The sequence below is a fragment of the Ictidomys tridecemlineatus genome, chromosome X, assembly GCF_052094955.1.
Source record: "Ictidomys tridecemlineatus isolate mIctTri1 chromosome X, mIctTri1.hap1, whole genome shotgun sequence".
Lineage (NCBI taxonomy): Eukaryota > Metazoa > Chordata > Mammalia > Rodentia > Sciuridae > Ictidomys > Ictidomys tridecemlineatus.
Genome location: NC_135493.1, coordinates 73,921,061 through 73,937,581, shown reverse-complemented (window position 1 = coordinate 73,937,581; position 16,521 = coordinate 73,921,061). Strand labels below are relative to the sequence as shown.

The 16,521-nt window shown below is 33.7% G+C and overlaps 1 protein-coding gene across 1 annotated transcript in view; it reads left to right on the top strand.

The window, feature by feature from the left end:
- The window catches only part of Tex11 (testis expressed 11), a 289,052-nt gene that overhangs the window by 149,372 nt on the left and 123,159 nt on the right, over positions 1 to 16,521 (top strand). Inside the window, exons 14-16 of the mRNA XM_021719909.3 lie at positions 5,596 to 5,747; positions 8,380 to 8,465; positions 14,200 to 14,337. Of these exons, the coding sequence (XP_021575584.3) occupies positions 5,596 to 5,747; positions 8,380 to 8,465; positions 14,200 to 14,337 (376 nt within the window). The remainder of the gene's footprint in view (positions 1 to 5,595; positions 5,748 to 8,379; positions 8,466 to 14,199; positions 14,338 to 16,521) is intronic.

Sequence of the window (16,521 nt, the reverse complement as noted above, 5' to 3'; positions counted from 1 at the left end):
ATGAGACTAGATCCTTATCTCCCATCCTACAAAAAAGTCAATTCAAAAATGGATCAAAGACCTAGGAATTAGACCAGAAACTATATAACTCCTAGAAGAAAATGTAGGGTCAACACTCCAGCATAGAGGCTCAGGTAACAACTTTCTCATTAGGACCCCTAAAACTCAGAAATGAATGCCAAGAGTTAATAAATAGAATGATATCAAATTAAAAAGTTTCTGCACAACAAAGGAAACAATTAAGAATGTGAAGAGAGAACCTATAGAATGGGAGAAAATCTTTGCCTAGCTACTCTTCTGACAGAGAATTAATATCCAGAATATATAAAGAACTCAAAAACTACAACCCCCCATAACCCAATTAAATAATAGGCAAATGAACTAATAGATATTTCTCAAAAGAAATACAAATGGCCAACAAATACATGAAAAATATTCAACATTATTAGCAGTTAGGGAAATACAAATCAAAACTACCCTATACCTACAAAAATATGGAAAAAATAAATAAAGGGCCCAGAATATAGCTCAGTGGTAGAGTACCTCTGGGTTCAATCCCAGTATTGGGATAAAAAATAAACAATTTTATTAAAGTTACAATCCAGTGCATATATTTGGAAGAAGTATACAATTCAAGAAGTTTTGACTATACATACACAATGTGCATGTACACACACACACACACACACACACACATATGCTTATGAACCCATTACCAAAATCGGGATAATAAACGTATTTATCAACTCTAAAAGTTCCTTGTGACTATTAATAGCCTTCTTATCTCTCCTTCATTGGACAACTATTAATCAAGAAATGCCACTATACATTGTTTGTATTTTCTAGAATTTTATATAAATGAAATACAGCATTATTTATTTTAGTCTGACTTCTTTCTCCACCTACCCCTGTACTGGTGATTGAATCCAAGACCTTGAACATACTAGACAAGTGTTCTACTATTGAGCTACTTCTGCTCCCCTGCTCACTTGTGTGTGTATGTATGTGTAGGAAGAGAGGGGATATCACTTATTATAATATTTTATTTATTTAATAATAATTATTATTAAGTAGTGCTGAGGATTGAACCCAGTGCCTCACACATGCTAGGCAAGCGCTCTACTGCTAAACTACAACTGCAGCCCCACCCCACCTGATTTTTTTAAATTTTATTTTGAGAAGGAGTCTTGTTAAGTTGCCCAGACTGACTTCAAATTTGTAATCCTTCTGCCTCAGCCTCCAAGTAGCTGGACTTTTAGGTATATGCCACTGATTCTTGTTCATTCTGGCTTCTGTCCATAATTTCTTGAGGTCCCTTCATGTTGTTGCATGTAGCTATTGTTCATTTTTTTAAATTCTGTGACCAGTATGCCACAATTTGTTTATTCACCTGCTTATGGACATTTTGATGGTTTCCAGTTTGGGATAATTCAATAAAGCTGCTATGACCATCCAGGTGCATATCTTTTTATGTACATATGCTTTCATTTGCTTTGGTAAAGACCTAGAAATGAAATGGCTAGTCTAGATGGTAAAGTATATGTTTAACTTTTCAAGAAATTGCCAAACTCATTTTTCAAAATAGTTATAATTTTTATTTCACATTTCAACCAGCAATATATGAGAGTTCCAGTTCCTCTGTATTCTGACACAAATTGAATATTTTTAGCCTCTTTTCATTTAATAGGTGGAATTATATCACATTTTGGCCTTAATCACCATTTTATAATGGCTAATAATGTTGAACATTTTTCATAAGCTTGTCATTCATGTGTTCCTTTTTGTGAAATGTTTTTCCAGATCTTTTAAAAATATTTTTAGTTGTTGATGGACCTTTATTTTATTTACTTATTTATATGCAGTGCTGAGAATCGAACCCACTGCTTCACACATGAGAGGCAAGCACTCAACTGAGCTATAACTCCGGCCCTCTTTTGCTCATTTTTAATAGTTGTTTTCTTAGTATTGAATCAGAAACACCTTTCAATATTTTGTAAACAAGATCTTTTAAAAATTTTATTGAAGTATATAATTGATATTTTATATATTCAAGGCCAACAATGTGATATTTTGATATATATGTACATTGTAAAATATTTATCACAATCAAGCTAATTAACATATCCATACCTCACATAGTTACCTTTTTGGGGGTGAAAATACTTAAGATCTACCATCTTAGCAAATTTCAAGTATAAATTATTGTTAACTATAGTTACAATGCTATACATTAAGTCTCCAGAACTTATTCATCTTGTCATTGAAAGTGAGTACCCTTTGACCAACATCTCCCATCCTGGTAACCACTATTCTATTCTCTGTTTCTAAAGAGTTTGACTTTGTTAATTCCACATAGAGGTGAAGTCATACAGTAATCATCTTTCTGTGTCTGACTTACTTTATTTAACATAGTTTCCTCCAGGTTCATCCATGTCATTGCAAGTGAGAGAGTTTCCTTGTTTTAAGGATGAATAATATTCTGTTGTATATGTAAATACACCCTGTGTTAACATTCATCAATTAATGGACATTTTGGTTATTTACATATGTTGGCTATTATGAATAAAGCTGCAATGAACAGGGGAGTACATATATCTCTTTAGATATAATTTTACTTTCTTTGAATATATACCCAGAAGTGGGATTGCTGGCAGTTCTATTTTTATTTTTTGAGGTACCTCTATACTATCTTCCCTAATGGCTTTAACAATTTACATTTTCACCAACAATATATAATGGTTCCCTTTTCCCCATATCCTCATCAACACTTGCTATCTTTTGCCTTTTTTAATAATAGCCATTAACACTGTGAAATGATATTTCATTGTGGTTTTGATTTGCATTTCCCTGATGATTAGAGATGCTGGGCACATTTTCATATATATGATCATCATTTGTATGTCTTCATTGAAAAAAATGTCTGTTCAGGTCTTTTGCCCTTTTTAAACTAGGCTATGGGAGTTTTGCTATAGAGTTGTAAATATTTTAGATATTAATCTCTCATTGGATATATGGTTTGCAAATATTTTTCTCCTGTTATGTGTGTTGTTGGTTTCATTTTGTTGATTGCTTCCTTTGCTCTGCAGAAACGTTTTAGGTTTATGTAGTTCCATTTATTTCTGCTTTTGTTGCCTGTGCTTTTGGTGTCTTATCTAAAACAAATCATTGCCAAGAGCAATGTCAAGGAGCTTGTGACCTATTTTATTATTCTGAGAGTTTTATTGTTTCAATTATTACACTTCTACATATGTCTTCTACATATGTTAGGTTGATTTTTGTGTGTGTGTTGTACAATAAGGGTCCATTTTCATTGTTTTGCATGTGGATGTTTTGTTTTCCAAACACCATTTTTTTAAGAGACTGTACTTTTTTCACTGTGTTCTGTGGCCTTTGTCAAAAATTAGTTGATTGTATATTATGTCTAAGTTTTCTTGTGGGCTCTCAATTATGTTCCATTTATCTATGTGTCTGTTTTATGCCAATACCCAGTTATTATGATTACTATAGGTTTGTAGTATAATTTAAAATCAGAAAATGTGCTGCTTCCAACTTTGTTCTTTGTTTTTAAGATGTCTTTGGTTATTTAGGTTCTTTTGTGGTTCCATGTGGATTTTAGCATTGTTTTCTCTATTTTAGTGAGAAATGCTATTGGAGTTTTGATAGGTATTACCTTGAATCTATAGATTACTTTAAGTGGTATAAACATTTTAGCAACATTAATTCTTCTAATCCAGGGTCATAGAATATATTTCCACTTATTTCTGTCATCTTCTATTTCTTTCATCATTGTCTTATAATTTATGGCTTACAGATCTTTCTTTAAATTTATTCTTAAGTATTGCATATTTTTTTCACAATAGAATAAATTGAATTGTTTTCTTGAATTCCTTGTTGGATATTTCATTGTAATATAAAGAAATGCTACTGATTTTTTATGTTGATTTTTTTATCCTGAAACTTCACTGGATTTGTTTATTCTCACCACTTTTTGGTGGATTTTTTTTTTTGGGGGGAGGGGGTACAGGGAATTAAATCTAGGGATCCTTAACCATTGAGCCACATTCCCCACTTGTTATGTTTTATTTTGATACAGGGTCTTGCTAAGTTGCTGAGGCTGATTTTGAACTTGCAATCCTCCTGCCTCCTATTTAGTAGATTCTTCAGGGTTTTCTACATGTAGGATCAATTACTTCTGCAACCAGAGACAATTATTTTAGTACTCACATTTAGCTTCTGAATCCATTTTGGGTCAATTTTTGTATATGAGTTATGGTAAAAGTCCAATATCATTCTTTTGCATGTGAAAATTCAGTTTTCCCTGTGGAAAAGGACAGTCCCTTCACCATTGAATGGACTTTGCACCTTTGTCAAAAATCATTTGACCATTTATATAAAGGTTTATATCTAGGTTTTCTATTCCATTTCATTGATCTGTCTGTTTTTGGTTTTGGATTTATTTTACACCAGTTACATACATTTTGATTACTGTAGCTTTTTAATCAGAAAACACGAATCTTTTTAAGATTCCTTTTTAAGATCGTTTTGGTTATACAAGGGTTCCTTGAGATCCCATATGAATTTTAGGATGGAGACAGATATTTTAATGTCCTCAAAAAAGTCATTAGTATTTTAATAGAGATTGCACTAAATCTGTAGATAACCTTGGAATTATTGACATTCTAACAACATTAAGTCTTCTAGTCTATGCACTGTTGGCATTTTAAAAAATATTTTTTAGTTGTTGATATACCATTTATTTATTTATTTATTTATTTATATGTGGTGCTGAAGATCGAACCCAGTGCCTCACACATGCTAGGCAAGTGCACTGCTATTAAGTCACAACCCCAGCCCCAGCACTATTGGCATTTTTAAAATACTGGTGTATTTTTTGGTAATCAAACAAAAAGAGTCATTGGTGAAGGGAACTGGTAAGTTTTTCATGTCAGTTCATGCAACTTTACTGGATCTCAATTACCAGTTTTTAAAAATTGGCATCATTTCCAGGAGAAGGCATATATTAGAGATTAGAAGAGAAATGATTACTTTTTTAAATATTTAATTTTTACTTACAGGTGGTAACAATATCTTTCATTTTTATATTTATGTGGTACTGAGGATCAAACCCAGTGCCTCACACATGCTAGGCGAGTGCTCTACCTTTGAGCCACAAACCCCAACCCAGGAGAGAAATTATTGACTATAGATGTTCATGACAAAAATATTTTGGACTTAACTCAACTGAAATTAAATGATTTATTATTGACAAACAGGTTTATTTAGATGTTTAACATCAGTTTACTTAAGCTTGGATATTCTTATGTTTTTGGTACTGGAGATTGAACTCAGGGACACTCGGCCACTGAGCTACATCCCCAGCCCTATTTTGTATTTTATTTAGAGACAGGGTCTCACTGAGATGCTTAGTGCCTCGCTGTTGCTGAGGCTAGCTTTGAACCCGCAATCCTTCTGTCTCAGCCTCCCAAGCCACTGGGATTACAGTCAGATATACTTTTATCTGGCTTATTTTGTTCATGCTGAAATAAATGTTAGTTCTTCTGTTGACATCACTTAAAATTATATCTTTTTGAACAGAGAATCTGTTGGATTTTATTTCCTGAAGACTATCTGTGAACATTTTAAGTCATCAGAAAATATTGGGAAAGCTGTATTGTTCCACATCGACATGCTTTTACAAAGGAAAGAAGAATTGCTTGCCAAGGAGAAGATTGAAGAAATCATTGTGGGTCAGTAGGATTTCTGCAAGTGTTTTAGAAAGGTGTTAATTCTAAGATAGTTGTCAGAGCAATAGCAAAATCCTGAAGTCAATAGATTTCTTGTACTTCTTTTTTTCTCCCTAATATTCTTTAACAGTGACACCTCACCTATGCAGATTTCACAAATTTGATGAGCTTAGAATGAGAATGTAGGCAAAAAAATAACAAAACAACATAAAAAATAAACTTCTGATTTTTTAAAAAAAATTATTAGTTACTGATGGTCCTTTATTTATTTATTTATATGTGATGCTGGGAATCGAACCCAGTGCCTCACATATGCACCCTACCACTGAGCCACAACCCTAGCCTCTAAACTTCTGATCTTAAAGCTCACGTGGAGTGGAAAATTGTGATATTAAAAGCCTATTTTCATGTTTCCACCTTGCTATCAAATTAGATGTGTGCTTTTGGGCAAGGCAATATCTCTGGACCTTGTTTTGTTCTACTATAAAATGAGGATTATGAATAAAATTCCTGGTTGTTAGATTTCTATTTAATAGCAGTATTCCTTTGTGATGTAATTTTAAATGAACCCCACCCCAGATAAAGTAGATTAGTTTTTCTAGTTACAGAGATAAAGAGCTAAATTTGCTTAGTGGTCCTCAAACCCTTCTCCACTCTATAGAATCTCCATACCTTAAAGAACAAAGATGATATGATCCCTTTCTTAAAAAATTCTCTCCCTTACCTCACCCTTCCAACTTTATACATGTATAGAGATAGTCACTAAAAGTTAACACAGGTTTATTCTGACTGGTGACACTTTAGGTAATGTATTGCTTTCTTCTATTTATACTTTGCCATATTGCTTAAATTCTTGTATGCATCATGTTTTTATGAAAGCAAAGTGATTAATATTTTTAAAATGAAATCATTTTACTAGATTCTATGAACCATATTTTAGGGATGACACCCTCTTTCTAGACCTTCACTAAGGATTTAGTTATTTTTAGATCTGATTTTGATAAACTTTTATTATCTGGTTTTCTAAACCGTGGCATTTTATTCATAGCATGTTACAAACAGAGAAAAGGTATGCAGAGAAATACACAAAGGAAAAAAAAACTACAAAAATTTTAAAACATAGATTCAGGTGTGCTAGGCAAGTGCTCTATCATTGATCTATATCCCCAGCCCCAAATATTTTTTAAAATATAGTAATTTGTACTATATAATAACTCTCAAAATCATCAATGTGATATATATACACACATGTATTTAAATTTTTTAAAATACTTATTTTTTAAATACTTATTTTTTACTTATAGGTAGTCACAATATCTTTCATTTTTATATTTTGTGGTTCTGAGGATCGAACCCAGTGCCTCACACATGCTAGGCTAGCGCTATATCTTTGAGCCACAAACCTCAACCCAGGAGAGAAATTATTGACTGTAGATGTTCATGACAAAAATGTTTTGGACTTAATTCAACTGAAATTAAATGATTTATTATTGATAAACAGGTTTATTTAGATGTTTAACATCAGTTTACTTAAGCTTGGATATTCTTATGTTTTGATCCCTTTCAGTATGTGTTTATGACTAGCTTACTGTGAGGTATTAATGATGCAATAAAATACAATAGTTTTAAGTGTTGTTGACCTTATTGAATGGTAAAGAAAATATTAAATTTTGCTTATAAAATAGGAAGTATCTTTAATTTTTAGAAAATTTAAGAACTTTCATGAAAAGATTTAGACTTTTTAAATGACAATATTTTATATTTAAAAAGTAAACTGTTAGCTAACTAGAAAACTTGCTAGTACAGAACAACTCATCTTTCTAAAATTCCGCTTAGGAAATATTTTGTTGTAATATCAAATTATACACTTATAGTATCAAAGTATTATAGTGTTTTAAGTGGATACATCAGGTAACCATTTACACACTTGTGACTATTTTTAATTAAGTCATGCCACAAACTACATTTGCTGACTCGGCTAGGGAATCAGAGATTCTTAGCGTTCTAATAAAAAATTTTGTAGAAATTGATGGTTTGTGCCAAAGGGACAGAAGAAAAGTGGTATAGAATTCTATTATAGTTTAAACTTTACCTTAATGTGCTGATGTATTTGAACCCTGTAAATGTCTACACCAGAAATAATCAGACACAAGTTAAGATTTAACCTAATAAAGTTTATTTGTAAGTGTGGTCTTAAAGTATTTTACCAAGGCTTAAAGGTATAATTGGCCTTTCTTGTGAACTTGATCTGATCTATTTAGTACATAATGATATAAACACTTCTTATTAATGATTTCTGGCATTGCTGTCTGCTCATTCACAATAACCTTGTTAAGGTACCAAATGATGATCTAATTTGGAACATGGAAAATAAGTTTAAAAGAGACTAGGCTGGAAATCTATCACAGACTGATGGGAGAATTACTGTGGTTCTAGAAAACTCTGATTGCATTATATAATCAATTTTGGTGGTAAACCTAAAATTGATGATGAAAACCTGTCTGAATGTGATTGTTTTTATAGCCATTACGTAAAGATTATAGGCTTTGAGTATAGTTAGCACTCTTTGTTTAATGTAATAGATCTAAATTCTTGCTTTCAGAGCTTAGGGGGTTTTTGTTTTTGTGTTTTTCAGGTCACCAAACAGGAAGTCAACTGACAACAGAATTAGTAGGCTGGTTACAAAACATTCTGTGGAACAAAGCTGCCAGAAGTTTTGAGGTTTGGGAGTATATTATTTTCATTCTTTCTCCACTGCAACAAATAAAACTTTGTTCATTATAAGAATCATAGGGCATCAAATTCCTTAATAGTTTCCTCTCTTTTTAAATACTGTCTATTTACTAAATATTCAGTGTGGAATGCTAGTGGACATTGTACAAAAAGTTTATTCAAAAATGGAAAACATGGCTCAGAGGTAGAGCATTTGCCTAGCATGCATGAGGCACTGAGTTTGATCCTTGACACCATATACAAATAAAATAAAGATATTGTGTCCACCTATAACTAAAAAATAAATATTTAAAAAATGGAAGACATGATTCCTTTCCATTGAGAATTGTAGTATAGCAAAATGACATCACTGATACTAAAATACAGGAATGTAATTTATTTTAATATGAGGGACAAGAAAGATGGAGGAATTTTGTTACCTTAAAAAAAGTATGAGGCCAAGTAGGTATTTATGGAGTTGACGTAATAATAAATAATAAATGTTATTATAATAAATGTTATTTATTCCTTGTAATCTTCTTGTGTATTTGTATATTTGCATATGTAAATAAAATGGTACATACTTTGTAAAAAGTTTGAACTGAGGATGCAGCTCAGAGGCAGAATGCCTTCCTAGCATGAGCAAGGTCCAAGGTTTGATCAGTAGCATCACAAAAAAGGAAGGAAGGAAGGAAGGAAGCAAGCAAGCAAGCAAGCAAGCTATGGTATGCTTCTACCTCCAACCAATATGTAGTAATAGAGAACAGTTATGTCCCTGCTTGAACAATACCCTTCCAAAAAATATAAGACATGAAATGAAAAAAAATTAATGATACTGATGATCAGGCAGTGAAGAATGATTCTTGGGAAATAGGAAACATGATGAATACTACAAATGTATAACTTACTGCCTTTAGTTTCCAGGCTATAACTTGGGAAAGGGAACTGAATTGTAACCTGCCAGGCATCCTTATTTGGGGAGATGATACTGAGAATCTAGGGAAACCTAGTCATCTAAAGTTCATAGTACAGAGAATCAGAGAGGGGTGCATAGCAGAGAGAGAGAGAGAGAGAGAGAGAGAGAGAGAGAGAGAGAGAGAGAGAGAGAGAAAGAAAATGAGAATCCCAGCTGGGCATGGAGTTGTATACCTGTAATCCCAGCAGCTCGGGAGGCTGAGACAGGAGAATTGTGAGTTCGAAGCCAGCCTTAGCAAAAGTGAGGTGCTAAGCAATTCAGTGAGACCCTGTCTCTAAATAAAATATAAAATAGGGCTGGGGATGTGGCTTTGAGGTGGAGTTACCCCTGAGTTCAATCCCAAGTAGCAAAAAAGAGAGAGGACTGGGGCTGTTGCTCAGTGGCGGAGTGCTTGCCTGGCATGTGTGAGGCACTGGGTTTGATCCTTAGCACCATGTAAAAATAAATAAAGGCATTCTTACCATCTATAAGTACAAAAAAAATTTTTTTATTAAAAAAAGAATCCCAGTCATCAGAAGGTCCTCCTCCAGTGTTTAATAGAGGGTGTAACCATCTAAAATATTAAGAGGGTAAGTACCTGGCACTCACATACATCTGGGCATAGAGCCCATTTTTTGTTTGTTTGTTTTTGTGGTGCCAGGGATGAAACCTGGAGCCTTGTTCATGCTACATAAGTGATATACCACTGAACTACCTCCCCAGACCACTAGAACCTGTTCTTACCACTCAGACTGGAAAATCTCTAATTCATGGGGCATTGGATAGAGAACTGAGAAGAGTCTTGCCTCAGTAGTAGGGAATAATTAATACCTCACTGAGCCCTGCTCCAACCCAACTTAAAAAAAATAATTTAAGTGCGTTGTGAAAGGATCAGATTGATCCCAAAGAATTTAATTGCTTCCTATACCAGAGTTTGAGAATTTTTAAAGCTATACAGAACATCCAGCAAGGTAAAGTTCACAATGTTTGGCATCCCATAAAATATTGCCAAGCACACAAAGAGGCAAGGAACACAATCTATAGTGAAAACAGTAAGCAATCAATTGAAACTGACCCATAAATGACATAGAAGATTAGAATTAATAGAAAGGGACATTAAAATATTTCTTATGATTATATTCCATACATTTAAAAAGCTAAGCAGAGGCATAGAATATATAAAACTACCCAAATCAAACTTCTAGAGATGAAAATTTAATTTTTAGGATGAAATTAATATCAGATAGTATTAACATCTGATGAGACATTGTAGAATAAGATTGTGAACTTGAAGTAATAGCAAAGAAGTGACCCAAACGAAATACACAGAAAAGAAAAACCTTAAAAGAGTATCAGTAACATCAGGTAGCCAAATATATGAGTAATTGGAATTTTCAAATGAAGAGGGAGAGAAAAGTATTTGAAGAAATAGTGGCGGAAAAATCTAAACCCACAGAGTCAAGAATCTTAACAAACTCCACATGTAAGGAAAATAAAACTACACCAAGGCACATAATGATCAAATTGCTTAAAACCAGTGACAGAAAATATTTTAAGAGTAGCCAAGAAAAATTATACCCTACATATAGAAGGTGGAATGAGATGAACATCATTACCCTAGGTACACGTATGACTGCACAGATGGTGTAATGCTACATCGTGTACAACCAGAGAAATGAAAAGTTGTGCTGCAATTATTATCAAAATGCATTCTGCCTACATATCTACTTAATTAAAATAAATAAATTAATAAAAAATTAAGGAGAATATCAATGCAAGCAAGAACTCAGTTGAGCAATATCTTTAAAATAATGAAAGAAGGGGCTGGGGCTGGGCCCGGGGCTCAGCGGTAGAGCACTCACCTAGCACGTGTGAGGCACTGGATTCGATCCTCAGCACCACATAAAAATAAATAGATAAAATAAAGGTATTGTGTCCAACTACAACTAAAATAAAATTAAATTTTTTTTAAATAATGAAAGAAAACCCTGGCAACTTAGAATTCTATACCTGACGGCAAACATTGTTTAAAAATGAAATAGTTGGTGGAAATGTAAAATGGTGTAGTCACTATGGAAAATATTTCAAAAAGAATTAAAAGCACAACTTTTTTTTTCCATACTGGGGATTGAACCCAGGGCCTGGCACATGCTAGGTAAGCATTCTATCACTGAGCTATATCCCCAGACTTTTTTTTTGTACTTTGAGACAGGATCTTACCGAATTGCCCAGACTGGCTTCAAACTTGGAGTCCTCCTGTCTCAACCTTCCAAATAGCTGGGATTATAGGTGTGCATCTCTGTGCCCAGAAAAAGCACAATCTTGGGATATTTGTACACCCATACTGACAGCAGAACTGTTCACATTATTCACAAGATGGAAACAATCAAGTTCCATCAACAGATAAATGGATAAACAAAATTTGGAATACATAGCCAGTGGAATATTATCCAGCCTTAAAATATTGATGAATTCTGATACATGCTTAAACCATAAGGACATTATGCTAAGTGAAATAAGCTAGACACAAAAAGACAAATAAGGTATGATTCCACTTGTAGACATATCTATAGTAGTAAAACTCATAGAGACAAAATACAATGGTGGTTGCAAGGGGATTGGGGGAGGAAGAAAGAAGGAATTATTGTTTACTTTTTTTCCCCTGATGCTGGCAATGGAACTCAGACTCTCATGAATGCTACACATGCACTCTACCAATAAATTATATCCCTGACTCCCAGAGTTTCAATTTTGTGAGATGAAAAAAATTTGGATATTGATAATGTGAATATGCAAACTGTGGTATATCCATGTATTTTTTTTTTTTGAAATGCTGGGGATTGAACCCAGGGCCTTGTGCATGGGAGGCAAGCACTCTATCGACTGAGCTATATCCCAAGCCCATATACATATATTTTATTTTATTTTATTTTTAATATTTATTTTTTAGTTTTTGGTGGACACAACATCTTTATTTTATTTTTATGTGATGCTGAGGATCGAACCCAGCACCCCATGCATGCCAGGCGAGCACGCTACCGCTTGAGCCACATCCCCAACCCTCCATATATTTTAAATGCTTCTGAGTGATAAAAAGAAAAGAACTATTGATCCATAAAAATGGGAAACAAAGTTTAAGAAACAAGGAATTGTACACCCAAGACAAGGAAACAGATCCCTTATAAGAGCATGTAGTGACCTAGGACTTACACATAATTTCTGCAAAATAAAATGGTATTCTTTTTCTCTTTTAGAGGGCCTTTATTTATTTCCATTCTGAGAATGTGAAAAACTACTTTAGAATTTCCCTTTTCCTATTGATTCTTTGTCTTCCCCCTCATTTTCTAGTCTTGATGAATGATTTTTTTTAGCCTTCACTTTCAACCCTGGAAAAGAATGTAATTTTATATCTAGTGAAAGGTAGTGTTTTACCTGCTCAACACAGCTGTTTCTACTTGAAAAGGGCATTTATTCCTTAAAGGACCTAATGATTCATGTCCTTAACTGAAAACTATGAACATTCTTGATAATGTAGAGGGGACTCATTTACCTTACCTTGGTGTTCATAAGTGATCTAAGTTTTCTGAGATTTAAAAAAAATCCAGGGCTGGTGTTGTAGCTCAGTGGTAGAGCGCTTGCCTAGCACATGTGAAGCACTGGGTTCAATCCTCAACATCACATTTTAAAAAATCAATAAATAAAATAAAGGTATAAAAATACAGACTATTTCTATTAGATTTTTCTTTCTTTCTTTTTCTTTTTTTAATTGATTTTATTTTTTAAATACATGACAGCAGAATGCATTATAATTCTCATTATACATGTAGAGCACAACTTTTCATATCTCTGTTTATATATACAGTATGTTCACACCAGTTCGTGTCTTCATACATGTACTTTGGATAATTATGTCCATCACATTCCACCATCATTGTAACAGATTTTTTTTTAATTAAGAGGCCATTCTTTAGCTGTTAGAAATGGTGACCTACTCCCCTAAGTTTGTTTCTTAAATGGAGTGCTGAGGACCGAACCCAAGGCCTTGAGTATGGTAGGTAAGTGTTGTTCCACTTAACTATGGCCTCAACCCCATTTAAAGTGAACTCAAAAGAAAAAAGTTTCATACAAAAGCACAGCAGCATTTATTATAATAATGAAAAACCTGGAAACCCATTAAATGTCCAACATTATGAAAATGAGAAAATTATGATATATTAATTATATTAAATGTTATATATCCCTTAAATTAACTGTGAAACTACATAACAATACAGATTATTATGTATAAAACAAACTTACATGGAAAAAATAGATCATGAAATTGTATATAAGCTATGATTATAACTTTAAGTACACATAAGGATAAAGTTAAATGGAATATAAAATAATGAAAATGGCTGTATTAGCATGGTGATTTATGGATATTCTCTTAAATTTTTTTTTCATTGTTTTAATACCTTTAAAAATTGTGAATCTTCTGGGGGTGATTCACTATCTTAGGCTTTTTATTTTTTATGTGAAATACGTTTTTTTCAGTTCTATACATTGAACCTTGTGCATGCTTATCATGTTCTCTCTTACTGAACTATACCTACAGTCCCTAAAATCTCTAATGTGTGGGAAAAATAAAATAGAACAAACTTAAAAATTTTTAGAAAGTGTTTGTGTTTTGGTTGCCTAAAAAAGAAACCAGTATCATTTTTTGTTTGCTTATAGAGGTGAATTGGGAAAATTAGGGTCAAATGTAAAGATATATCTGTGATTTTATTTTTTCTTTTTAAACTTTAGGTCCAAAATTATGCTGATGCCCTACAATGGTACTATTATTCTCTGACGTTTTATGGATTCGGTCAGCTAGATCTGGATTTAGCCAAGCTGCAGAGGAACATGGCTTCCTGTTACCTGCATTTGAAACAACTTGATAAGGTCCTTTGATTTATCTATTTTCTTATATACAGTAGCGGAGACATGTGGTGTTATGACTTCTCAGCTGTATAGGATGTTTGAGCATTCCTTCATATAGAACAAGGTCAAATTAACGTTTTCTTGATTTGTGCATTGTAAACATTAAATGGGATTTTCCAAAAGGAGAAAGAATTTGAAAGACTATTAGTTTCATTACTTACTGTTTACTTTTGGCACCCTATTCTGAAAGGTAATATGTCATCCAAACCTCTGAAGTTATCTGCTACTAATCATCTGCAATATTGTACTAGGAAGCAGATTAAATTTTAATATCTTCCTTTTTCTTAAGCATTCATTGAGAGAAAGTACAAGAAGTCATTCTTTCACGTTGGCGTCTCTTGCTTTTCTAACCACTCTAGAAAACATTTAGTAATTGACTCCTTAGTAAGACAAAATTCTAGAATATAAAAAAGATAAAAGCTTTTTAAAGATAAAGCCATCAGTGCTTTCAATAGTGATTGGGACATTTCTTCCTTTGGGTTATCATATAGTATGTACATAATAGGGGTATTGGCTCTTTTTTTGACATATCATATTTCATACATTAGATTCAAGTGGGTTATGAACTCCAAATTTTTACCCCAAATGCAGATTGCAGAATCACGTCGGTTACACATCCACATTTTTACATGATGCCCTATTAGTAACTGTTCTATTCTGCTACCTTTCCTATCCTCTACTATCCCCCCTCCCCTCCCCTCCCATCTTCTCTCTCTACCCCATCTACTGTAATTCATTTCCCTCCTTGTTTATTATCCCATTCCCCTCACAACCTCTTATATGTAATTTTGTATAGCAATGAGGGTCTGCCTTCATTTCTATGCAATTTCCCTTTTCTCTCCCTTTCCCTCCCATCTTATGTCTCTGTTTAATGTTAATCTTTTCTTCCTGCTCTTCCTCCCTGCTCTGTTCATAGTTGCTCTCATTATATCAAAGAAGACATTTGGTATTTGTTTTTCAGGGATTGGCTAGCTTCACTAAGCATAATCTGCTCTAGTGCCATCCATTTCCCTGCAAATTCCATGATTTTGTCATTTTTAAGTGCTGCGTAATACTCCATGGTGTATAAATGCCACATTTTTTTTTATCCATTCATCTATTGAAGGGCATCTGGGTTGGTTCCACAGTCTAGCTATTGTGAATTGTGCTGCTATGAACATCTATGTGGCAGTATCCCTGTAATACGCTCTTTTAAGGTCTTCAGGGAATAGTCCGAGAAGGGCAATAGCTGGGTCAAATGGTGGTTCCATTCCCAGCTTTCCCAGGAATCTCCATACTGCTTTCCAAATTGGCTGCACCAATTTGCAGTCCCACCAGCAATGTACAAGTGTACCCTTTCTCCACATCCTCGCCAGCACTTGTTGTTGTTTGACTTCAGAATGGCTGCCAATCTTACTGGAGTGAGATGGTATCTTAGGGTGGTTTTGATTTGTATTTCTCTGACTGTAGAGAAGGTGAGCATTTTTTCATGTACTTGTTGATTAATTGTATGTCTTCCTTTGAGAAGTGTCTGTTCAGGTCCTTGGCCCATTTGTTGATTGGGTTATTTGTTATCTTATTGTCTAATTTTTTGAGTTCTTTGTATACTCTGGATATTAGGGCTCTATCTGAAGTGTGAGGAGTAAAAATTTGTTCCCATGATGTAGGCTCCCTATTTACCTCTCTTATTGTTTCTCTTGCTGAGAAAAAACTTTTTAGTTTAAGTAGGTCCCATTTGTTGATTCTTGTTATTAACTCTTGAGCTATGGGTATCCTATTAAGGAATTTGGAGCCCGACCCCACAATACGTAGATCAGAGCCAACTTTTTCTTTTGTCAGACGCAGAGTATCTGATTTGATATCAAGCTCCTTGATCCATGTTGAGTTAACTTTTGTGCATGGAGAGAGGAGGGGATTTAGTTTCATTTTGTTGCATATGGATTTCCAGTTTTCCCAACACCATTTGTTGAAGATGCTATCCTTCCTCCAGTGCATGCTTTTAGCCCCTTTATCAAATATAAGATAGTTGTAACTTTGTGGATTAGTCTCTGTGTCCTCTATTCTGTACCATTGGTCCACCTGCCTGTTTTGGTACCAGTACCATGCTGTTTTTGTTACTATTGCTCTGTAATATAGTTTGAAATCTGGTATCGCTATACCGCCTGA